This window comes from Lampris incognitus, chromosome 2 (genome assembly GCF_029633865.1).
Source record: "Lampris incognitus isolate fLamInc1 chromosome 2, fLamInc1.hap2, whole genome shotgun sequence".
Lineage (NCBI taxonomy): Eukaryota > Metazoa > Chordata > Actinopteri > Lampriformes > Lampridae > Lampris > Lampris incognitus.
In genome coordinates, this window is record NC_079212.1 from 131221445 (window position 1) to 131247790 (window position 26346).

Genomic DNA, 26346 nt, shown 5'->3' on the forward strand with positions numbered 1-26346 from the left:
GCTAAAATATGTGCGGGAGGGCATGCTGTACCAGCATGCTGTACCATTTATCCAATGTCTTTACCAAAGCTGTCAACTCGGCCTTGGTCACTGTGTTGAGGGGCCTCATATATTTCCCAAAGAACGCTGCTATCATCTGAGTAATTTCACGGTGCCGTTTTGAGTCTCATTCATATGGAGGTATACTCGCAAACATTTCGGTCAGTGATCCCTGCCGGGTGGCATTCAGCCTACCTGGATCACTGGTGGTTGGGTTTGTAGCCATGCAATTGTCATACATGGCTTTGTGATGCTTTCTTAAATGTTGGAACAGGTTTGTAGTGTTGCCCCATGTTGTAGCTATGGTAACAAGCCACGTTCTGCACAATACCTGACTCTGTGCAGCATCTTCTTTCCTAAATCCAAAACGGGTCCAGACCACTAACGTACTGCTCCTCTTTGACACAAAAGTCATCTCTTCAGTGTTCGGCTCCACCGAGGTTCATGAGATAATAACGTTAACGCTCGAATCGAAGCGTAGCATGGCAAGTTGTTTTCTTCATTTACTGCTCTCACTCGCATGTCACATGAGCGTAGGGTAGCATGTGTGTACATGAACCGCACATGGTCAGGTGTTTCCGACCTTCTGATTGGTTAGATTGTGTAACATAAAAAAAAAACTTTTTTAAATCGCAGCCTTTGCGATTTGAAAATTGCGTTCTATTATATTGCGATGTCTGTTTGAATTTGGTTAACTGTTCAGTGCTACCTAAAACCTGGGTCATGCAACCTAAGGTAGGTCTGCTGGAGGAGAATATAGAAAGGGTGATGGAGAGATATGAGACAGGTAGAAAAGGACACCGAGAGCCACTTGATTTTTCCGCTGTATTTTGGTTTCGGGGGGGGTGGATGCGGGTGGCCTTTTTGTGTGTTGAGCTCATTTTTTACTGGCAGTGTCATGTTTTCCGCCATGCCGTTATCATGCATGTGAAATCAAAATAAAGATGTGATCTGCAAGAAATGTTTTTTGCTCTTCCAAATCCACAAAGATGATTCATTTGGTCAGCTAGACCCTCCCCAGATCTGTCACTTTATTCCTCCCTTTTTGTGCCTTGTCCGTCCTTCGTCGCTTTTACCGTCTCCCATTTTGGGAAAACCTCCCGTTGCTTTCAACTGTCCCCCTTGCTCTTCTTTCCTCTCTCTTTTCTCTCTTCCACTTGTTCCATAGCACACATCTGCTGCTCTCGCTCGCCTCGCTATTCTCTCTCGCCAGTCTTTCATGTGTCCAGGACTTCATTATGGCTCCCGTGGGGATTGTTCCTTCACATTTCACATCCTTTCCTCTCCTCCTCCACTGTTAAGGCATGAGCTAGCTGAGCAGGGCTCTGTTTAGCGCGCTGTAACTTGGGACTTTCTCAGCTGGTATGCGCAACCCCGTCTTTTTCTTTACCTGCATTAAAACTGGATCGTGGCATCTCGTAAAGGTACAAGTCCAACCAAAATGAGATCGTGACATCTATAGGATCCCACTTGGACACTTGTAGGCTGCATTCTTCCAGGCTCCTGGTTGATTTAAGGTGGGGGGGAGGGGAGGAGGGGTGGCTATGAGTTGTGTGCTAGGGGAGCAATAATGTAAGCTTGGTTAAACAGGAATAGCTTGCGGGCCCAAAGACAGATGGAAAGCTGGGGCTTCCAAGCGTGTGGATGGAGCCCCCCACACACACACACAAACACACACACACACTCACACTCATCTATAGGCTGTCCACGCGTGATGCTGCTCGTCTCACTCATCCCGTCTCATCCCGCGATTCAAATTCAATTCCGGACAGAAGTTCACACTTTTAGAAGACCGTGTTCTTATACTGACAGTTCAAACGAAGGGTTTTTTTTCTTATTTTTTAAGAAACGGGCATGTTTTTTTATTTATAATCAAGACACTGGAGGCGTTTTCATGTCAAAATGCTGCTGGATTCTACTTATTTAAAAATTAAGATATTTGGTTGGTTGGACTATGCACTGGTAAGGACATTTATTTTGTGGATTCTTGCGTTGCCTCAGTCTGACATCAGGCACCAAGTGTCTATTAAGTGGAGGCTTGTGTAGTGCATGACTCAGAACATAAAGAAGTAACTTGCATCAGTTTGCCTCGACTGATGTAACACAGATTATTTGCCAATGCGCTTTTACCTCTTTGATTAGTTGTCAAGACATGTGAAGTGTATTTTGAGTTCTCACCTGATGTTGTTGTTGTTGTTTGTTGGTGTGTGTGACGGCGAGTGAGTGAGTACACCTTCATTGGTTGTATTGTGTGTGTGCTTGTGCAAATTAAGGTGGGGTGTTGTATAGTGTTTTTCAGTAGGGGACCAGTTTCTTTGTGTGGGTTTTTGTTCTCTAGAGGGCACACGTCTGGTCACCTGCCAGACTTGTGAATGCCTCAGTAGACAGAGGAGAATGGTAGGATGTCCCTGAATGGTTCCTCAACACTGCTCTAGTGTTCCCATACCAAAAAAAGATACAGGTAAATTTAACAATGGTATTGTGGATATTCTAGGAATTGTTTTACTTATTGTCATCATTCAGTTGTCCCCAGTCACACGTAACACATTTCTGCTCTTTCTCCACATGGGTTGGAATTCATGATGCAGTTGTACGGATGGCAAATATAAAAAGAACCAGTAAAGTGCTATTCATGTAACCTTGCTGGCTGCTCATTTGTCATCAAAGTAGCTTTTAAATCAGGGTCACATGAGGTTATTCAGCGCTGGGGCATCCGGGTAGCGTAGCCGTCTATTCCGTTGCCTACCAACGCGGGGATCGCCAGTTTGAATCCCCGTGTTACCTTCTGCTTGGTCGGGCATCCCTACAGACACAATTGGCCGTTTCTGCGGGTGGGAAACCAGATGTGAGTATGTGTCCCGGTCGCTGCACTAGCGCCTCCTCTGGTCGATCGGGTGCCTGTTTGGGGGGAAGGGGGAACTAGGGGGAATAGCATGATCCTCCCATGTGCTACGTTCCCCTGGCGAACGAAACTCCTCACTGTCAGGTGAAAAGAAGCGGCTGGCGACTCCACATGTATCGGAGGAAGCATGTGGTAGACTGAAACCCTCCCTGGATTGGCAGACAGGGTGGAGCTGTGACCGGGATGGCTCGGAAGAGTGGAGTAATTGGCTGGCTACAACTGGGGAAGAAAAAAGGGGGAAGATCCCAACAAAAAAGTTCAGTGCTAGCAAGCATCACTCCTCGTTGCATTTTTCCCCATTTTTGCATAAGCAGAGTTTATCCCTTTATGCCTTTAAAAATGTCAAGGGGGGTGTCTGTTTATCTGTTGAATCAAGCTCTGTGGGGGCACTGGATGACTTGAGAAAAGCCTTGAATGTTGCAACAAAGTCAAAGGATACTGAATGTATCATTTAGTAAAAGCCTGTCTACCTTCTCTATCCTCTTTAATAACTGATATCATACATTCCTCCCTTACCTCTGGTCTTGTTCCCTCATCTCTCAAAACAGCTGCAATAACTCCAATACTCAAGAAACCTGGTGCAGACCCCAACAATTTGAATAATTTTTGCCCAATCTCAAATTTACCATTTCTTTCTAAAACACTTGAAAGAACAGTCGCATCTCATGTACACGCTCACTTGATTAGCAACGATCTGTTTGAACAATTCCAATCTGGTTTTCACTCCATGCACAGTACGGAGACAGCATTGGTGAAAATCATTATTGGGCTGTTGATGGCAGCTGACTCTAGGCTCTTAACCATTCTTGTCCTCCTTGATCTGAGTGCAGCCTTTGATACCATCTCACACAACATCCTCCTAGAAAGATTAGCTTCAAGTGAAATAACTGGCACCCCCCTTGACTGGTTTAGATCATATCTCTCTAGCCGCACTCAGTTTGTCCAACTTAAACATTTGAGATCTCAGTCCTTTCCTGTTACTACTGGTGTTCCCCAGGGCTCTGTATTGGGACTGCTCCTATTTATTATTTACCTACTACCTCTTGGCCACATTTTCAGGAAATTTGGCATTCAATTTCGCTGCTACGTGGATGACACCCAGCTTTATCCATCCACCAAACCTACCTCCACTCTTCCGCCCACATCCTTTTCAGACTGCTTACTAGAAATTAAATCCTGGTTTTCATACCATTTCCTCAAACTTAATAGTGATAAAACTGAGGTCCTTTTAGTTGGCACTAAATCTACTTTGGCCAAAACTGATAGTTTTTTTCTTTCTATTGACAATTCTATAGTTCCCTCATCACCTCAGGTTAGGAGTCTGGGTGTCATCCTGGACAGCACATTATCTTTTGAAGCCCACATCAACAATGTTACTCGGTCTGCATACTTCCTACCAATGCAATAGTAATCGTCTTCACCCATCACTTACACTTAAAAGCACAGCCATACTCACTCACACTCTGGTTACATCCCGTATTGACTACTGTAATTCTATCCTCTTTGGTCTTCCCCTCAAGTGTCTTCATAAGCTTCAACTGGTCCAGAATTCAGCTGCCCTTATCATTACCAGAACTCCTTCCATAGATCATATCACTCCTGTTCTTCAGCAACTCCATTGGCTCCCTGTTTTACACTGTATTTACTTCAAGAGCCTGATTTTCACCTTTAAGGCCCTTAATAACCTAGCTCCTCCCTATCTTTCTGAACTCCTTCATATCCGTATGCCCTCCCGCACTCTCAGATCCTCTTCTGCTCTCCAACTCACTACACCATCGGCCCGCTTGACTACCATGGGGACTAGAGCCTTCAGTCGTTCTGCCCCCCACGTATGGAACTCTCTCCCGCAAGAAATTTGCAACATTGACTCTCTTTCAACCTTCAAATCCCATCTCAAAACCTACCTTTCAAACTGGCATATTCGATCTGATCCACGCTTCTCTGAGTTTTATACAGATGTTGATTTTATACTTATCTGTTGTGTTAACTTTTTATTGTCCATCCTGCCTGCTTTGTTTTGATTTTACACTGTCTGATACAGTGCTTTTTTTGTTTTAAACTGTGTTCTGTAAGGTGTCCTTGAGTGTTTTGAAAGGCACCCACAAATAAAATGCATTATTATTATTATTAAGATGATGACATCACTCGTTTTTTCATTACACATTTGGTCAGGGAATTTTTTTTTCAAAACAGATTACATGGAATAATTCAATGTGACTCTTTCAGAAATGCAGCAAGTGTGAATTCTCAGGAACATAGACAACCACTTCCTCCTCCCTTATCTCAGTCTGAGAAAAAGGAACTTTGGGTTCGCGAAGCGAACCCTAGTTATATGAACAACGACAAAATGGCTGAGAGGGTTATTGCATTGTGACATCATCCACAATAGCTCGCTGGAAAAAAGAAAAACGATGGAGGTGCATTCCCCGTGCCAATCCCGGACAATATGACCCCCTGTGGTCATATGTCCTCCCACCGACCCCGTATTGGCACGCCCACCGGAAGCGCTATTCCTCTTTGTAAGTCGAACCATCTCCAACTAAATGAGCACCACACCTGTGGCCCGGGTAGGAGGAGAACGGCTCTATTCTCAGCCATTTTGTCGTTGTTCATATAACTAGGATTCGCTTCGCGAACCCAAAGTTACATTTCATGTACTCCAAAATGGCTGAGAGGGTTATTGCATTGAACAACGACAGGATTCGTGCCTCCGTTCCCTAGCCATCCAATGAACCCTTCAAACCCCTGGTGGGAAGGGGTACGCGTTCTGATGAGAGCATCCTAAGAGGCCTGCTCCAGAACAGCGTCGGCAACCGACCGCACCTTAACGTGCCGGTAATAATGCCGTAAGAAAGTGGTCTCACCACTCCAAACCGCCGCCTGGCGGATGACCTCCCAGTCGATACCTGACAACACAGCTATCGACGTAGCAGTCCCTCGGGTAGAATGCGCCTTCAGTTTAGGAGCCGTTTTACCCGCTTTGGTATACACCTCCGTAATACCATCCACCAGCCAGTGTGCTAGCCTCTGGGTGGAAAGGGCATAACCTGGTTTCCTCACTCTGTAGGTCAACAGCAGCCTGTCAGACCTACGAATATCTGCTGTGCGCCGCATGTAAATGCGTAAAGCCCGTACAGGACACGAGAGGTGCAAGCGTTTCTCATCCCTAGTCACCGGTGACGGATGAAACGCGTGTATCACCACCGGGGCCCTACTCGTCAGGACAGACACAGTTTTGGGCACGAAGCTGGGGTCTATAAAGAGCGTGACCATCAGATCACCAGAAAACACCATCCCCTTGATGGTGAGTGCAGTGAGCTCACAACCCCTCGCTGCGGTGATAAGTGCCAAGAGCACAGCCAGCTTAGCCGAGACATAACGCATGTCTGCCGTAGACATGGGTTCAAAGGGATCTTTCTCTAGTGCGCGCAGAACAAGGGAAGCATCCCAAGTTTCAGCTCTCGAAAGCTCCTTAGCTGAGAGCTTCTTAGCACCCAACAGGTACTGCGTCATGAGCGGGTGCGTGAAAACCGTGCTACCCTCGATCTTCCCCCCGGAAGAACGTGAGAGCCGATACACAGAATTTGACCGAGGAGAAAGACCATAGTCTATCACTCCTACAGACCTCCACAAAAGTCAGTATAGGGCCAATCCCTACTGACAAAGGGTCCATGTCGCGTTCAGCGCAAAATTGGTCAAATCGATTCCAGTACCCCTGGTACCTGGAATACGTGGAGTCTTTACGCCCCGCTAAGATGACACGAATCACTTGCGCACTAAGTCCCATAGCTAAGAACCTGGCTTTGTAAGCATCCACGCCGCTAATCGGGAGCCTCCTATCCAGGGGCCCTCCCGTAGCAGCCCTCCTGCTTGCGTGAGCGCGTCCGCCCACTCCGGGACGTCGAACCGCTCGCCTACTATCCAGGGCACTATTCGCGGAAACCACGGGGTGCTCGGTTCGTACGGGGCCACGAGAACTAACCGACCCCCTGTGCGCTCGAACTTGACCACCAGGTCTAGGAGGCACCTGCGCGGGGGGAATGTGTAAAGCATCTCCTCGGGCCATGGATCTAGTCCAAGCGCGTTGACCCCCAACGGCGCTAGGTCGGACGGGAGCATCAAGTACCAACGAGGGCACTTGTAATTGAGTTTCGATGCAAACAGATCCACTTGAGCTACCCTGAACCTCTCCCAGATCATAGCCACTATGGCTGGGTTGAGGCTCCAATTGTCCGCATGTGGGCCGCCTCTCGAGAGGATGTCCGCTGCTTTGTTGTCCTTCCCAGGAACATGAAGCGCCCTGATTGATAGCGCGTTGCTGTTGACCCAAATCCAAATTTGCATGGCCAACTCTCTGCAACACTTGGACTTCATACCGCCTTGGCGGTTGATGTAGGCCTTGGCCGTCATGCTGTCTGTCATTATCAGTATGTGACGGCCTACGAGATCCTGAGCGAAATGCTGGATAGCCAGCCAAATCGTCTCTGTCTCGCGCGCGTTGATGTGGACCTTCTCCCCAGACGGCCACACTCCTCGCGCTGTTTTGTAGCCAAGGATGGCCCCCCAACCCGAGAGGGACGCATCCGTATAAATCGTTACCTCGGGTCCCCTGGGGCCCATAGGGACCCCAGACATGTCCACGCAGGCTCTGTTCCAGTGGTCTAGGTCCTGCGCTACCACGCGCGGGACCAGGATAAGATGGTTGTTGTACCGGCGTTCGTTGCCGTATTTCAAGAAGTGAACTGCGAACCACAATTGCAGTCTCCTCATGAACAACAGACCTAAAGGAACAACTTGGTGAGCCGATGCCAGAAGGCCCAGCAGCCTCCTGATCATCCGATAAGTGACATATGTCCCCGGGACGAAATGTGCTAACGTGGTCCTGGTGGAATGCCATCTCTCTTGCGTAAGGGTTGCGCGCATGGATACCGTATCCAAACTCAGACCCAGATACGTTGCCTGGCACGAAGGCCATGGCGCGCTCTTCTTTATGTTGATAGTGAAACCCATGTACTCCATGAATTCCATCAACTCCTGAGTATGGAGTATTGCTTGTTCCGGCGACCGGGCCAACACCAACAGGTCGTCTAGGAACCATGCCAAGCGCATACCTTTGCGCATCAACACTCCGAGCGCTGCTTTCACACACCTTGTGAATGTCAGAGGAGAGAGGCGATATCCGAACGGGAGGCATGTGTACTGGTAACACTGACCCCGGTAACAGAACCCAAGATACTTTCTGTGTCTTTCCGCAATCGGACAATGATAGAAAGCATCTTTTAGGTCGACCGAAGTTAGCCAATCGGACTGTGTCACCATTGACAGCAGAACCGGTGTGCGTAGCATTTTGAAACTGACCTTCTCTACATACTTGTTGAAGGGTTTCAAATCTAGGATTGGGCGCATGCCCCCATCCTTCTTCGGGACCAGAAAGTAACGGCTGTAAAACCCGTCTTCTCTTTCTAGGGGAGGAACCACCGTGATTGCCCCTTTCGAGAGTAACTCTGTGAGTTCGTTGTCTAGGATTTGTGCTTTGGCCACCGACCCCGGTTCTGTATGCACTATTCCCAAGTACGGGGGTACAATACCGTTCTCGAAAAGGATTTGGTGTCCGTGGGCTATCTGATCCAAAACAGAAGCCGACGGGACCAATTCCTTTCACCTGTGTAACATGTGTGACAGAGGTCTCGTTGCCTCCTGTACCTTGCTGTTCAGGTAGCGCACGTAAGTTGCGTGTAAAGGGTCTGGGGAAGCCCCGCCCGCCATGCCCTGCATCCATGGGGGGGCTTCGTCCTTGTAAAGGAGACCCAGATGGGGGAATTGGCGTTTTTAACCTTTCCAAATTACCATTTGACCCATCAGAGAGACTAAACATTGTCGCATCATAGTCCCCTCCCAGGGGCTCATTTGCGCTCATGTCATTATTATCCAATATTTCCAGCAGGGATGTTATTACATTGTTATCATCATCTTTACCTAAAGATTCAGACAGACAATCAGACTTGCGTTTCAAACCTTTTAAAACGCAATCACCATCATCACCAACATAAAAACTTTTATTCACATTCACAACCTTTGGAATAGAACAAGTAGACTGTGCATCAGAAACCAAAATAAAAGGCGCAGTGTTTAGCCCTGCGCACGCTGTGTCCCCTGAACAAGCGTCTATATCGCCGGAGACGGCTCTGGAATCAGTCTGTTGGTGTGGGTTGTAACATCCTGCCGAAACACGTCACTTGGCAGCTCCCTTCTTGGAAGTGTCTGTGCTGTCCGGCTTGGCCGCCTTGGCCGCTGGATCTGTGGAAGACTGGGAGTTTGGACGTGAGCCCTGTCCACGCCCGCGCCCCACTTTACCACCTCTTTTTGGATAAGTCTCTCTCCATTTCTGCTTGCGCGCAGGCTTGTCCCCCTGCCCTGTGCCCACCGCGGGCTTAGGGGTAGGTGGGTTCTTCATCATCGGGAGAAGCTCCTTGTGCAAGGTTTCGCGCTCGGCCTGGGCGGCCTTGTATTTGCTGATAATGTCCGGGGTCGTTCCAAACAGGCCCTGGTTCCCTGCGCAGGAGTGGGCCATCCACTCCTTGCAGAATTCCTCTTTTACCCCGGCTGTCTCTAGCCAGAGACGTCTGCGCGAAAGGGTGGAGGCAGCTGCGCTAGAACCGCACTCTAGAGCGATGGAATACAGCAGCGATCCCAGGGAGTCAGCTATGCGTTCCATTTCCAAGATGTACTCACAACCTGCTTCGCTGGCCACTACGTCACCGAACTCGGCCCCGTCGATACCTGCTGTAGCGATGGCGGCTTTGCTTTGCTCGACGTTTGATAGGCTGCAGAGCTTGCGCATGTACGCCGTTATCATCCCAGCTGTTGAGACGAGTCCAGCTGCGCGTGTACTGGCGTGCCATGCATCACACGCGTAACGATCCACCTGTTGGCCCCACTGCGAAGGGTGTTTGGGAGTATCGCGAGACCCCACCTTGGTGTTAGGGTTGAACGATAAAACGTCCCTCTCTGGTTGCGGAATTTTCCAGTCTTTGTAGTTGAGGTTCCTAACCTCGACTGCTAAGGCGTCAACCCCCTTCTGACTGAACTTTGAGGACGATTTAAGTAGCGGATCCGCCTCCGCCCGCTTAAACGCTCGTTCGATGTGAGGATAAGGTGGTAGAGTGGAGTCCCTGACCCTCTCTGCCATTCGTGGAAAATCGGCTACCACCGGATCTTGAGGATTGCCCGGCTCGGTAACGATGTCGGCAGACTTGACCGCTCGCGCGAACAGATCGCGGAAACTGGCGAGGAATGTTTCGGACCCACGTTGCATGGCGTCGCCATCTTTGTTTGGTTGAGACGAACTTGGCTGGTCGTCTTCCACGCCCTGATCGTCTACTTCCTCAGGCAGTGAATCCTCGGGTCCCGCACCCGCCGAATAACATGCCACGGATTCACCAGGGAGAGATAGGATCTCATTGATCCAGTCCTCTCTAACTATCCCGGATGGTGGGATAGCCTCTGGCTCCGGAGGGATGCTAATGCTAGCCGCCGTCCCGTGACTGTAGCTAGGAAGCATCGGAGGGCTGTTGCTAGCCTCCGCCCCATGGCTATAGCTAGGTAGCACCATGCTAGCCGCCTCGTTAGCAGGTGCGAAGGGATCTGCAAGTCCCCATCTTTGACGGTACAGGGCAGCCCACCTTTGGCGCCCCAATCCTCTGATGGTTTTACAGAAATTGCAGTCGATCTCATTACGGTCTACATCCCTCAAGTAGCCCGTGTAGTGAACATGCGGGATATGGGAGACACAGTCCGGATGGGGGTCCCATCGGAGCGTCGCCGGTTTAACACACCCGCACCAAGCGTAGAATCCGGCCACATCGACCGGATTAACGAACATCTTGGCGATAAAAGGTAAGCTAACTATAAATTAGTATCTAATATACCAGTATATCACTAGATTACTTGCGTATTTGCAGTTTTCCTCTTAGTCCCAGCGAGAGAGAAACAGCCATCGACCGATCTCATTTAGTTGGAGATGGAAAGAGGAATAGCGCTTCCGGTGGGCGTGCCAATACGGGGTCGGTGGGAGGACATATGACCACAGGGGGTCATATTGTCCGGGATTTGCACGGGGAATGCACCTCCATCGTTTTTCTTTTTTCCAGCGAGCTATTGTGGATGATGTCACAATGCAATAACCCTCTCAGCCATTTTGGAGTACATGAAATGTAACGATACAGATAGGGAGAGTGAAGTGTGTGTGTGTGTGTGTGTGTGTGTGTGTGTGTGTGTGTGTGTGTGTGTGTGAACATTGCCCGTGTGTGTGTGTTCTTATTCATGTTTTTGTCTATGGCTGCATGCTAGTGTGTAACACGTCACCTGCTGAAAATGCCTTTCTTCAAACCAACGAGTTGGGCAATAATAGTTAAAGATAACATTCTGCAGGTACACAGTGGCTATACAGAACCATTTAGGAACAGCTCATTTCTTTGAAATGGACAAAAGCGGTTTGAAAATGTGTAGCTTTAAGACGACAGGAAGAGGGGGACATATTTAACAGGACATCATCAGGTGTGCTGATAAACAAATGCCCAATGGGAAAGAATACAAGGTAATAGGCCATACACTAGCAAATGCTGCTGCTACTACATTACACATGCATATACACAGTTACACAGTATTGTACAGTATAGACAAATTGACATACACACACATGTACGTACGCACACACACACACACACAAACCTCTGATAAACAAGAGATGTATGTAACAGGTGAATGGCCCGACAGCAATAATTGTTGACATTTCCCTAAAACCAAATTAGAAAATTTGCAAAATCCAAATGTTAACTGTTGAGCACACCTGGTCTGTTTTGAGTGTGCCATTTCTCCCCTTGTTTTATTGAAGCTCCAAGTGGATGTAAACATTGCCCTGTACAGCCAAAGAGTCACCTCACTCCATCATGTGCATTGCCAAATGTCACTTGGACTGAATTGCTTGGAACAAACATAAACAACCAGAGTAATGTCACTTTATAGAAGCCAGGTGAAGATGATGACCGCGTTGCTTCTGTTAAGAATATCCAAAGGAGTTGAGTCAAGTGCAACTGGACTTGGTATATATCCGTGAAGACGTTTCGCCTCTCATCCAAGAGCCTTCCTCAGTTCGTGCCTTTCTGACTAGACCAAGCTAGTCTGACTGGCTGGTGAAGAGACTCAGAATTTATCCTCTTTGGAGTCGTTGTCAGAGCTATAGATGCAAGTCAATAGCTCCGATGGCGACGGGCGCAGCTGGACATCGGAGCACAGGAGAGCCATGCATGTCAATAGCTCTGATTACGACGGGCGCGGCCAAACATTGGTAAACAAAAGAGCCGCTCATATCTATGGCTCTGTTAGTGACGGGCGTTGGTAAACATCGGAACACAAAGAGCCATGGACATCTATAGCTCTGACAACGACTCCAAAGAGGATAAATTCTGAGTTTCATCACCAGCCAGTCAGACTAGCTTGGTCTAGTCAGAAAGGCACGAACTGAGGAAGCCTCTTGGATGAGAGGCGAAACGTCTTCACGGATAGATACCAAGTCCAGTTGCACTTGATTCAACTCCTTTGGATAAACATGACCTGGATGAATGAGAACATTCACAGACACTCTGTTAAGAATAGATTCCAAGCAGTCAATACAAAACTTAGAAGGTCTAAGGACAGGATGTGGTATTGCTGTCAAACCCACTCAGGCAAATTTGTAATTTGGATATTGGGCTATACAAATAAAATTAGCTTGAGTTAATTATATGGAAAGCATTAGTTATAGATCGCTACTAGCTGTTACTGAGGAGGAAATGAAGAGGAAGAAGATGAATAGGATACTGACCACGTGCCTGTGCGTGCGTGCGTGTGTGTGTGTGTGTGTGTGTGTGTGTGTGTGTGTGTGTGTGTGTGTGTGTGTGTGTGTGTGTGTGTGTGTTCCCTGCAGGACTTCTCCTATGATGACAAAGTTGAGTTCAATGTTGATGCACCCAATGGTGTGGTAATGGAGGGCTACCTTTTCAAGAGGGCCAGCAATGCCTTCAAAACCTGGAACAGGTAAAAAGTGAGACAGAAAGCATGAGAGATAAGGTGGAGCATGAGGAGTCAAACTGCAAAATGACACATTTTATTTATGTAGTACTTTTAACAGCTGATATAAAAATACTCTACAAAAAAAGCCAATAAGAAGAGGAGAAAATATGGCAGACTTGAATTGCAAACTGGTACACAAAGCAATGAAAAAGGCCCATACAATGAGAATACAACAGGTTAAGTTAAATATGTGCTTGTCAGTAGAATTGCATTAAAAAGTGTTTTTTGTTTTTTAATTAGACAAAATACAATACATGTGAGGCAGACCAGAACTAGATATGAACTGCTCATCTATCTAGTTTAATGCAAATATGCATCAGGAGTTAGTGTGTGGTTTCTCAACTGCCTAACCCCCCCATACCTTTCCACTCCCAAGGCGGTGGTTTTCCATACAAAACAGCCAACTGGTCTACCAAAAGAAACTTAAGGTATAATTTAACCTAATATATTTGTCATAATGTTTTTTCAACACCATAAAGGAAATTTGAATGCTATAAACTGCCAGCAGTGGCATAGTTGTGTAGTTTCCATCATACTATCAATTAAAGTGCTGACATTAAAGGATAATTAATTGTTTTACAGCTTGGGTCTTTGGTTATGATATTATCTTATTCATTTGGTTCACTGAGGACATTTTGGATACGCATGATAGTTTCACAACAGTGTGTTATGGGGCAATTGAACATGAATGTTAGACTTGTTTCAGCAAGTCAAATTTGACCTGATTTTTTTAATTCACATATTGCGAAATAAAAACAGCAAAAGTGCATTGTGATAAATTACCCAGCCAGTGCGATTGAGAAGTCATAGTTTTATTTGGAAATTATGCACACAGTCTAACTGAAGTACTCATTTTTTGTTTTTTTTGTTTCGGCCGTTGGTGTTGAAAGGACAGGGCAAGATTAAGGCTTGTGTTCGGCTGCCCCGTAAGACACTGGTGTAAAGGTCTGTCTAGCAGTGGTCCTGTAGCCAGAGTCTCCAAAATGAAGCCAATTAGTAAAATTATATCATAACTAATATGCACGATGGTAAAAATTGTAAAATTAAAACCCTGGCTGTAAAAAGATAAACAGAATTTTCCCTTTAACTTCTAGATGGACTTGTTCATTGAAAGCATGTTGCATGTTGATAAAGCTGCACAATATACTTCTTTGATCTCAAGCCTCTCTTTCCAACAAAAGTGAGATTTAGTTGTATGTAGTTTTAAACATGGGAGAATCTTTGTAATTGATGATCATCTCTACCGTCGAAAGGACTCTCTGACGGTGGTGGTGGAGGATCTGAGACTGTGTTCGGTCAAGCCCTGTGAAGACAATGAGAGGAGGTTCTGCTTCGAGGTGGTCTCACCCACTAAGTAAGAGTGTGCTTGTGCAAGTTTTTATCAGTTAACCCTGAATTAAATGCAGTCATTTGATTCTCAGCCGTTACATTATTAATTCATTCCATTACTGACAAAAAAAGTTGCAATTTAAAATCTTACGGATTTGCTTTTGTTTTGAACATGATTAACAATGTTACATATATCTTATTACTTCATGGTTGGTTATGTTGTTATGGGGCGATATTACATTACTGGCTTCCTCACATGTAGGAGCTGTATGCTGCAGGCTGAGTCTGAAAAACTACGGCAGGCATGGATCCAAGCAGTGCAGGCTAGCATAGCCTCTGCATACAGAGAGATCTCTGACAATTACTACTTAGAGGTATGAGTGTCAGTCACTGCTATCCCGGCTGTACTTTCTTTAATATTAATCATATCTAAATGATTATTGGCTTTAGCAAAACTCTCTGGGACCTCAATTCTCAGTCTGTAAATTACTTTTGAAATGCACCCGAAGCAGCTATAAAAGAATGAGTGGCGCTACTATAATCCCAGGGAAGGGAAACTTGCTCTGATCTGTCCTCGCTCTTCCCAGCGTTTGGACCGGACGGCCTCACCCTCCACCAGCAGTATCGACTCTGCCAGTGAGCCCAGGGAGAGGGGGGAGCGTGTGGAGAGGGGAATGCGGGGAGGAGGGGAAAGTCTCCTCCAGAGGGTACAAGGCCTGCCAGGCAATGAAGTGTGCTGCGACTGTGGACAAGCAGCTCCTTGCTGGGCCTCCATCAACCTTGGGGTATTGCTCTGCATTGAGTGCTCGGGAATCCACAGGTAACGGCAAATAATAGATGCTTGAAGGTCACCTCAGCTGTACACTACATTGAAGGATTCTGGAGCACAATTACTTTTGAATGCTCTTGTGCTACCTCTGAAAAAAATTATGTATTAATCTGCTGGGGGGGGGGTGAAATGATTGAAAAATTTAGTTTGCCGTGGCATTCCATAGTAAACAGCATTAAATATGTTGAAATGCATCAGTAAATGGACCGGATTTCAAAGAAGCCTCTGACATTATCGTTGAAAACAAACAGACTATGCAATATGCCAACACAGAGCAGCGGGTGAGCTGATGTATGTAAACAGCTTTTTCAGGTTCTGACCATAAAGCTGTGTTATTCCACACCAACCTACTGCTCAGTAAATCAAGGGTGCATTGTACCATATCATACTGCAACATCAGTTATGTTAATCCAGATGATCTCAGCAGTTTAATTACCTCAAATCCCATTCCTGCTCCCACTCCTCACTTCTTGATTTTATGGACTACTATAATGATATTTTATCTGCTGCACTTGATACATTAGCCCCCCCTGAAAACACGGGTTGTCTCATTTGCCCATACTGCTCCCTGGTACACACCTGAATTACGTCAGCTCAAGGCTATAGGTCGGTGACTTGAGAGGCTTTGCACCAAGACTGGACTTGCTGTTCACAAACAAATGTATTTGGATCATATACTCCATTACAAAAATGCTCGTGCAACAGATAAAACATCCTTTTATCCAAATATCATCAGTACAGTTGAAGAGAATACTGGAACTCTCTTCTCCACAGTTAAAAGGTTACTAAATCCACCTGAAACCAATATGAACAGTAATCTTTCTAATGAACGTTGCTCTGCTTTTTTGAAAATTTTCAACTCCAAAATTAGTACCATTCATGAGCAGCTAGACTCTGCTAACATCATGTAGACTGACTTACCGTCAGCAAGCGCCATTAAACTGTCAAATCAAAATCAAATCAATTTTATTTGTATAGCCCAATATCACAAATTACAAATTTGCCTCAGTGGGTTTAACAGCAACAAAACATCCTGTGCTTAGACCCTCTCATCGGATAAGGAACAACTCCCTAAAAAGAAACCCTTTAACAGGGAGAAAAAATAGGAAGAAACCTCAGGGAGAGCAACAGAGGAGGGATCTCTCTCCCAAGACGGACAGCGTGCAATGGATGTTGTGTTCACACAATTTACATAATACAACATTGAAAGAGGATAACCGAATTATAATGGACATAAAATTTATGAAGAACATGATGCACAGGATGCCAAGCAGTGTCCAAATGCCAACGGAACAGTCCAGGACCCAAGCCCCGCGACCAGTATCATCATGTTAAAAAAAAAACTTATGTGAGGAGAGGAAGGGCAGGCAGCATCCGAATGGCGACCACCATCACCACGGAGACCTGGGAGGAGAACCGACTGCACGTGCACGCAAGAGAGACTCACATGACACCATTCAAACACAGAAAAAGAGAAAGGAGAAGACATCATTCAGAGAGAGAGAAAAGACATGTTAGAGAAGAGAACAGTTTGCAATAGTCATTAGTCATAATCAATTAATTCATCAACTAGTCATAATCTCTACTCTGTACTCTATGCTCGAAAATCTCGTGGGCAGAACAGTGGTTGGTAAATTCACTGAGACAGAAAACCAACCCGCCATCCAGTACAGGTTGTGAAGCACTCAACTTAAAGGCAACTAATTGTAAGCTAAGGCAAAAAGATGAGTTTTAAGTTTGGATTTAAAGGACTCAACAGACTCTGATTGTCTGATAGCAACAGGCAGGTTATTCCACAACACTGGAGACCGATAGGAAAAGGCCCTGCCACCAGCTGACTTCTTTTTAACTTTGGGTACACACAGGAGCCCTGTATTTTGAGAACGAAGAGCTCGAGATGGCATGTAAGGTTTAAGGAGATCAGACAGGTTAGATGGGGCAAGCCCATTTAGGATTTTTTAAGTCAGCAGAAGCACCTTGTATTCTGATCTAACGTGGATAGGAAGTCAATGAAGGGAGGCAAGAATTGGTGTAATATGGTCAAATTTCCTAGTTTTAGTTAGGATTCTAGCAGCAGCATTCTGAACCATCTGAAGACTTTTAGTACTAGAATGTGGCAGACCTGAGAACAGAACATTACAGTAATCAAGTCTGGATGAAACAAATGCATGTATTAGAGTCTCTGCGTCAGCCATGGAGAGAAAAGACTGAATTTTAGCTATGTTACGTAAGTGAAAAAAGGCAGTCTTGGTGATTTCTTTAATGTGCTTATCAACGGAAAGGCTGGGATCAAACGTAACACCAAGATTTTTGGCTGCCACTCTTTGTGAAACCACTGAGTTGTCAATTGTTATCGTTACTTGATCAAATTGGTATCTGTGTCTAGCAGGGCCAATGACCAGCATCTCGGTTTTATCTGAATTTAAAAGCAGAAAGTTAAGTGACATCCAGTTTTTCACAGTAGCCAAGCAGGCCTCTAAGTTAGTGATTTGAGTATGATCATCAGCCCTTATAGGCACATACAACTGAGTATCATCAGCATAGCAATGGAAATTTATTCCATAACTGGGTATAATTTGGCAAAGAGGTGTAATGTAAAGAGAGAAAAGTAGAGGGCCAAGAACTGAGCCCTGAGGCATACCATATTTAACGTCAGAAAATTTTGATATAATATTATTATAGCAGATACAATGTGTTCTTCCAGATAAGTAGGACTTAAGCCAAGAGAGAGCTAAGCCAGAGACACCAAAATCACAATTTAATCTATCTAAAAGTATACAGTGATCAGTGGTGTCAAAGGCTGCACTGGGGTCCAGTAGTAGAAGCACAGAAGTGGAATCAGAGTCGATAGCCAGTAAAAGATCATTTACCACTCTGGTCAGAGCAGTATCAGTGGAGTGACAGGGCCTGAAAGCCGACTGAAAAGGTCCATATAGATGGTTTTCTTTTATATGGGTCGAAAGTTGTTGATAAACAACTCTCTCTAGTACTTTAGAGAAAAATGGAAGATTAGAGACTGGTTGATAGTTATTAAGAGACCCTGGATCAAGGTGCGTTTTTTTCAGTAGAGGTTTAACCACAGCTGTCTTAAAACTGCTAGGAACAATGCCAGTAGCAAGAGATAAATTAACGATGTCTAGCATTGTAGGTCCAAGAAAAGGCCAGAGGTCTTTAAAAAGCTTTGCTGGTAAGGGATCAAGTAGGCCAGCAGTTGGTTTAGAAGCTGACACGAACATAGTCAAAGTATCAAGAGAGAGAGTCTCAAAATCTGTAATAACTGGAACTGTCAGTGACTCCTTGTGTAGATATGAATTTAGTAAGACAGGATCTGCAGGAGTAGATGGAGTTGAAGAACTAATTTTGTTTAAGATCTCATCAACCTTATTGCAGAAAAAATCTAGAAATGAATGGGCTGTGAATGGTGAGCAGCTAATATACGGCTGCTTTTTAGTAAGTTTTGATACAGTGTCAAAGAGAAATCTGGGGTTATGTTTATTAATATTTATTAAGTGAGAGAGATACGATGTTTTTGCAGTAGATAAAGCACGCTTGTATTTCAATAAACACTCGTGCCACGATAGGTAAAAAACTTCCAATTTTGATATTCGCCATTTACGTTCCAGTCTCCTGCAGGTCCGCTTAAGAGCACGTGTCTCATCATTAAACCAGGGTGTAGGGCTCTTTAGTCGCCTAGCTCTGGTAGTGAGAGGTGCAACTGAATCGAGGAGACTAGAGAGGGCCACATTTAAGTTACTAGTGAAATTTTCAACAGAGTTGTTTACCACAGTGAAAGGAGCCAAGACTTCAGGCAGCTGCTGGCCAAATACAGCTACAGTGGAGGGACCAATATGGCGAGTGGCAATTACATCTGTGCTGACATTAACTGGACAGGCCAATAATGCTCAGATTTGATGAGAAAATTATCTGCCACAGCAGATGGGGTTGGTAAGACATTCAGATCAGAAACAGCTATTCCTTTAGATAAAACCAAATCAAGGGTGTTACCACTGCAATGAGTCGACTCTTGAACAAACTGAGTGAACCCAAAAGTATCAACTAGTGCCAGAAAGGATCAGCAGCCTTATTCAGATGAATATTGAAATCACCTAGAATTAGAATCTCATCAGAGTGAGTAACAAGGCCTGAGACAAATTCTCCAAATTCTTCAAGAAATAACGAGTAACAGCCAGGAGGCCGATAGAGTATCACAATTTGGACTGAACCGAGTCTATTCATGGCTGAGGGAGATGGTCCAAGAACAAGAGACTCAAAAGACTGGAATTTAGATTTAAGTCTAGAAGTCAGATTGAAAATAGATGTATATATTAAGGCAACACCCCCACCTTGTTTATTTGCCCGAGCTACATGGGCATAAGTATAGTCAGGTGGGGAAGCTTCATTTAAGGGAAGGAAAACATTTAGTTTCAGCCATGTTTCACATAACCCAATCATATCAAAACTATGTTCAAGAATCAGATCATTTATTAGTAAGGCTTTGGTAGACAGTGATCTGATATTTACGAAACCAAACCATCCACTGTCCTATGTAACTTCAGTCTTCCAACTGAAAATCAAATTTCTGAACTTATTCTTAAGTCTAGCACCTCGACATGTCGCCTTCCCTTTATCATCTCCCCGATAACCTCCATCATCATGTCCTCTCTGTCCACTGGTTCAGTTCCCCCTTCACTGAAGGTTGCCATAATCAGACCAACTCTGAAAAAACCTAATTTAGGTTCTAATGACCAAAACAACTACCAGCCTATTTCCAATTTACCTTTCATCTCCAAAATCCTTGAGATGGTAGTTGCATCTCAATTCCACATCTGCCTTGATAACAATAATCGCTTTGAACAATTCCAGTCTGGTTTTCACCCCAAACATAGCACAGAAACAGCTCTGATGAAGATTGCTAATGACCTCCTTCGTGCAGCTGACTCCAGTCTACTCTCTGTCCTCATCTTCCCAGACCTTACCACAGCATTTGATACTATATCCCATCAGCTTCTTGTGGATCGTGTGGCTAGCATTGGAGTTGGGGGCACTGTGTATTAATGGTTTGCTTCCTACCTAACACAGAGGACGCATTTTGTACAAATTCAGAATTACCTGCCAGAAAGTTTGATAGTTCTTTATGGATTTCCACAGGGTTCAGTGTTGGGGCCACTCCTGTTTATTATTTACCTCTTCCCTCTTGGCAACATCTTCCAGCACTATAATATCTATTTCCACTGCTATGCTGATGATACACAGCTTTATGTGTCCACTAAGCCCACTGCCAATCTCCCCTCCAGTATCCTCTCTGCTTGTTGCCATGTTATACAGATATGGATAACTAATAATTATCTGAAATTCAACAGTAGTAAAACTGAGCTATTCCTCATTGGCACTAAATCTACACTCTCAAAAACTAATATTTGTTTACTCCCCATTGCTGGAGCCACCATACCTGTCCCCTCACAAGCCTTGGTATTATCCTAGATAGTACCCTTTCCTTTTACAGTCATATAAACAGTGTCTCCTGGATTGCCTTTTTCCATCTGCAAAACCTCTCCAGACTATGCCCCGCTTTAACGCAACACTCCATAGAAGTCTTATTCAATGCTTTGGTCACATCATGCATTGACTACTGCAGTGTGATCTTGTCAGGCATCCCCAACAAACTCATTTGCCGACTTCAACTCCTCCAGAATTCTGCAGCATGAATTATTACATGTTCAAAGTCCACTGTCCATGTCTCTGTCTATGTCCCTGCTGATTCAATTACACTAGCTTCCTGTGTCACAGTGGATTAATTTTTAGAATTTATTAACATTCAAAGCCCTTCATAAGCTGTCCCGGCTCACCTCACAGACCTCCTTCAGACTTACACCCTATCTCGTTCCCTGCGGTCTTCACCAGCAGGTGTATTGGCACTACCAGCCATCAACCTCAGCACAATGGGTGCCAGGGCTTTCTCCTATGCTGCACCCAAACTCTGGAACTCCATTCCCTGTCACATCTGCTTACTGGACTCCATTACAGAATTCAAATCTGCTCTTAAACCCCACCTTTTTAAACTAGCATCCTCACTTTATCAGCATTTAACGGCATCAGATTAATCTTTTTTTAACTCCTATTGATATATGCTCTATTACTTATTGTGTGTTTTATTGTTGATTGCACTAATGTTTTTTACTGCTTTGTTTTATTGCATTTGATGTAAGGTGACCTTAGGTGTCATGGACAGTAACTTTAAAAATGTTTTTTTATTTATTTTTTTTATTTTTTATTTATTATAACATGACCAGCGGCGCATATGCAAGTGGTTGTAACAGTGCAGTTCCCAAATGTCATTGTTTTTACCTGTATGACTGTGCAGCTAAATACATATAGCTGGGGAAAAACACACAGACACACAGATAGTCAACAAATGTGCCACCCTTATTAAACTTAAGCCTCTCCCCTCAGACAAACAGACACAAACATACATACGTGCATTCGAATTGACACTTGTGTTGATTATGCTGTTTTACCAAGTCATTAAGTCATTTTTTGAATAATCAAGAAGACTTTCAGAATCACAGGAAGTCTAAAAGTCTAAAAAAAAAAACAATCTTCAATGTTTTTTGTCAGTCTCTCATTGCATAGATCATAAAAAGACTGTCAGAATTAGATGATAAGGAAAAAAATACAAGTGACCCACATCCTGAGATTGAAAATATGCAATCTCCTTCTTTTTCATTTATCTTGTTTCTTTCAGGAGTCTAGGTGTTCACTGCTCCAAAGTGCGTTCTCTTACGCTGGACTCTTGGGAACCAGAATTACTCAAGGTTTGTCTGACAAAGCTCCCAGCCCTTTTGCCCATGCCCTTTCAACCAAAATGGGCTCTTTTCACATACGGATCATATTTAGGATTATTCCTGTCCATTGGTGAATCAATCAGTTCTGCTGTTTCTTTTGTCCATACCTCATCCTTTAATCCCCATCTTTTTCTCATCCAGCTAATGTGTGAGCTGGGCAACACAGTCATAAACCAGATTTATGAGGGAGCCTGTGAGGAGCTGGAAGTGAAAAAACCAGGACCCTCCAGTTCAAGGTTAGCTTTTTAAACCAGCAGAAAACTCAGACAGCATTATAAGGGAAAGGGGCTGTTGCAGATATTGGTAAACGGGGACATTTTTACATGTATCTCTGCATTTCAAAGTAGGGCAGTCTTCATTATTCTATTGGTCTATGTTGTATTAAGTCTCTCCTGAATATTAAAAGTATTTGATCCTTTATGACTAACCTTGGTGAAAGAAGATTAAGTTTAGATAAATCAAAAGATAATGCATGCTTCCTAACTAACTCAAATTGTATGATTTACAGCTCATATTACCATGTGCCAAAGCGCCAACCAAGCCATCAATATACTATATTTTCATGCAATAGTTGACAGCCTGTCAGTTGCAAATTGCTCTGGTTTTGACTCTTCCGCGGCTCCAGGCAAGAGAAGGAAGCCTGGATCAAGGCCAAATATGTGGAGAAGCGCTTCTTGAAAAAGATGAGTGGGAGCGAGTCATTGGTGGAAGGTGAGAGGAAGTCTCACCCCTGGCCTGTGAAGAAATGTCATCGACGCAACAGCTCAATCCGGGCACCCAGTAAGGTCCGTAGGAAATACCATCGCTACGAGCCTGGTAGCGCCTCATCTGCAAACCTCTCAGCAGGTCAGTGTTGAAAATTAAATACCAACCACACCACCGTTAAGATGTGTTTAACCAAATGTAACTCTTTTACCTCCATTTTAAAAACACAATTTTTATACAGTGTGATTTAAAATCCTTTTTTTTCTTTACATATTTTCACCTGTCACACATTTTAACAGCAGGGAAATACTCAGCCCAAGCAAAGGAGCTTCCTTTGTAAGGAAAGAGTTCCAAAGAATATTATTGCTATTCTGTGGAAACTTGATGATTCAACAGGAAAAGATTTCAACAATTAGCAATCATTTTTTTTCCCCTGCCATGCCTTTCTTCTTTTTTTTAAATGCAGTTTGTTGGCCACTGAAACTGAGGTTCTTAAAGATCCTCTATCCAAGTTAACCTTCACCTAGAAAAAAAAAATCAGCCAAGTTATATTGACAGGATTTTCATACAATAGGCGGCACAGTGGTTAGCGCGGTCGCCTCACAGCAAGAAGGTCTTGGGTTCAAGCCCCGGGGTAGTCCAACCTTGGGGGTTGTCCGGGTCATCCTGTGTGGAGTTTGCATATTCTTCCCGTGTCTGTGTGGGTTTCCTCCGGGGCTCCGGTTTCCTCCCACAGTCCAAAGACATGCAGGTCAGGTGAATCAGTCATACTAAATTGCCCTAGGTATGAATGGGTGTGTGTGCGTATGTCGGCCCTGCGTGATAGTCTGGCGGCCTGTCCAGGGTGTTTCCCCGCCTCCCACCCAATGGCTGCTGGGATAGGCTCCAGCATCCCCACGACCCTGAGAGCAGGATAAGCAGTTCGGAAAATGGATGGAATGGATTTTCACACAATAGCAGCAACACACACACACTGAAGCCCAAGCTGAAGCTGTGATAATCTCTCTTCCATAGCAGCGGCAGCGGCAGCAGCAAAGTTTCGCCGGGACTCTCTCTTCTGTCCAGATGAGCTGGACTCACTTTTTTCCTATTTTGACACTGGCTCTGGCCCTCGCAGTAAGTAAAAGCCACAGTCAGGAGGCGAATACACCGTTCACATCGTGACATTATATGCATCACTTGTATAGTATAGTATAGTAGATGTAATTACAGAAAAGAACTGCCTCACCAAGGCACAACAAGACCACTTTCACTGCCGGCACAGATTTTATTTTTGGGTCAGTACAGTCTCAGTCCAACACATGGTTATATTTAGCAGTACAAAACCAATGTGTTTGGGGTTATTGGGCACCAATTCATACAATTCCTTCATCCAGCGTTCTATGTAAGAAAATGCAGTTTACCGAAAACTAGCAAGGTGCTACTTCAGGCTTAAGGAGTGAGATTTCACAATTGTGGAACTCTGTGATTCTGATAAGAGAACCAGAATATTGCATGCATCTCTTATTGCATAGTCATTCATGCAATTATTCATAGGTGTGTGTGTGTGTGTGTGTTAACATGGAATGCCTGGTGTAATGATTAACGTGTCCGTGGCTTGGCGTTTGCTTGGCCCCGCAGGTCTTAGCAGTGACAGCGGCTTGGGAGGAAGTACTGATGGCAGCACAGATATTCTGGTATTTGGTTCAGTGGTGGACAGCGTCACAGAGGAAGGTTTGTGTGTGTGTTTGTGTGTGTGTGTGTGTGTGTGTGTGTGTGTGTGTGTGTGTGTGTGTGTAATGAATGTGCTAAGAATAGAATTGAGTTGAGTTGGTTTCATCAAAACACACCAATACTAAAAGAGTTTATAACTCTTCTATAGATTAATGGTATTAACGGTAACCTTCATCCCCCTCTCTATCTGTGGGCCCTTTGTCTGTCACTCTGTCCTCTTTTCCTCTGTGTCCTTTCACAACTTATTTTCACTGTGTGCCACTTCCTCATCCCTGCTCTTTCTTTACTTCTCATCCATTGTCTCCCTCCTGCCCTATCTCCTCACCGCCCTCTTTCCCGCCTCGTCCCCCCGCCTACCCTCAGAGGAGGAATCGGAAGAGTCCTCTAGTGGTGAGGTGGAGATTGAGCAGGAGGTGTCTTCAGATCCTGAGGACCCCAGGGAGCTGCATCCTGGAGCTCTCCTCTATCGCTCCTCACGCCTCCATAACCTGTCACTGATGGCTGAAGCGCTGGCACATGGTGCTGACGTACACACGGCATGTGAGGAGGAGGAGGGCAAGACGCCACTCATTCAGTCTGTAATCGGAGTGAGTGCACAGAATGTTACAAATATGTTCATACATACTATTCAGTCAGATCATGTGTGCACCAACACACACACACACACACACACACACACACACACACACACACGCAAATACTCACATCACTGACAAAAACAGGAATAACTTATTGTCTCTTATCAGTTTTATTCTTATTTGTATTTAGGCATTCATCTGGCATTAAGTATTTGAATCTTTTGAGGCTACATTCATTTTCATCTCTCTTCCTTTCAGGGTTCTCTCATAGCATGTGAGTTCCTTCTGCAGAACGGAGCAGATGTGAACCAGAGGGACATGAGAGGGAGAGGTCCCCTCCATCATGCAACATACTTGGGACATACGGGGTAAGACAGACTCTTCTGCATGGGGGATTGAGTGATAAAGATGGCCTGTCAGTATTGCCCTTATGCAATACAGTGCAATTATTTTACTTATACTTATCTGTTGTGTGATACCTCTGAGCCTATTAGTGCTGTACTTTGGGGTGATGTAATGTGATGGAGTGATTTAAAGTATTGTTTGTATTGTATGTTATAGATTATTTGCTGTTTGTTTTTTTTCTTTTTCTTTTTCTTTTTTAAGCTGACTGCCTGCAGGCAAAAAAAAAAAAATTCTCCAAGGGGGCAATAAAGTCATCTAAAGACTAAATCATTTCTCTCTCCAAGACTTAGCTGATGCTGCTGTCTTCCACTATTACTGCAGGCCCCATTATTTGTATTATATACTCTAAGAGTCTCACATGGAGGCTGATGTGGTTGTGAGCCTCATGTTCAAAATTAAATGACAGGCTGCTGTACATGAAGTAGCCGAGGCACCAATGAACCACTGATAGGATAAGAAGCTCGTCTGAGCTCAAACCTCTTTTAGGACGATTCTGAAGACACTGTAATACCGCACCATGTGCAGCAATTTTATTTCTCATCTACTGATTAACAAGACAGCCTTTTTGATCACGTTTAGTTGTTCCCCTCAGATACCATATCATGGCATCTGATTTTTGATGCCATCAAAAAATCGTCTATTCAGCTCTCTCGTTTCTTTCGCTTGTGTCCTTCTGTCTCATGCCGTACAGTCAGGTGTGTTTGTTCCTGAAACGGGGAGCCTCACAGACGGAGGTGGATGAGCAGGGTCATGACCCCTTGAGTATCGCTGTGCAGGCTGCCAACGCTGATATTGTCACCCTGTAAGTCCTTCTATAGCCCCATGCCATGTTCATTTCATCTGGGAGGTTGGCATTATCTACCTAAGATAGACTTAGGCATCGTGGACCAACAC

The 26346-nt window shown here is 44.8% G+C and overlaps 1 protein-coding gene across 1 annotated transcript in view; it reads left to right on the forward strand.

The window, feature by feature from the left end:
- Positions 1-26346, forward strand: part of LOC130132122 (arf-GAP with coiled-coil, ANK repeat and PH domain-containing protein 3-like) — a 125365-nt gene that overhangs the window by 88801 nt on the left and 10218 nt on the right. Inside the window, exons 11-23 of the mRNA XM_056301741.1 lie at positions 12906-13015; positions 13428-13479; positions 14305-14405; positions 14643-14754; positions 14968-15200; positions 21952-22021; positions 22193-22287; positions 22677-22897; positions 23771-23872; positions 24368-24469; positions 24833-25056; positions 25306-25415; positions 26144-26254. Of these exons, the coding sequence (XP_056157716.1) occupies positions 12906-13015; positions 13428-13479; positions 14305-14405; positions 14643-14754; positions 14968-15200; positions 21952-22021; positions 22193-22287; positions 22677-22897; positions 23771-23872; positions 24368-24469; positions 24833-25056; positions 25306-25415; positions 26144-26254 (1643 nt within the window). The remainder of the gene's footprint in view (positions 1-12905; positions 13016-13427; positions 13480-14304; positions 14406-14642; positions 14755-14967; positions 15201-21951; positions 22022-22192; positions 22288-22676; positions 22898-23770; positions 23873-24367; positions 24470-24832; positions 25057-25305; positions 25416-26143; positions 26255-26346) is intronic.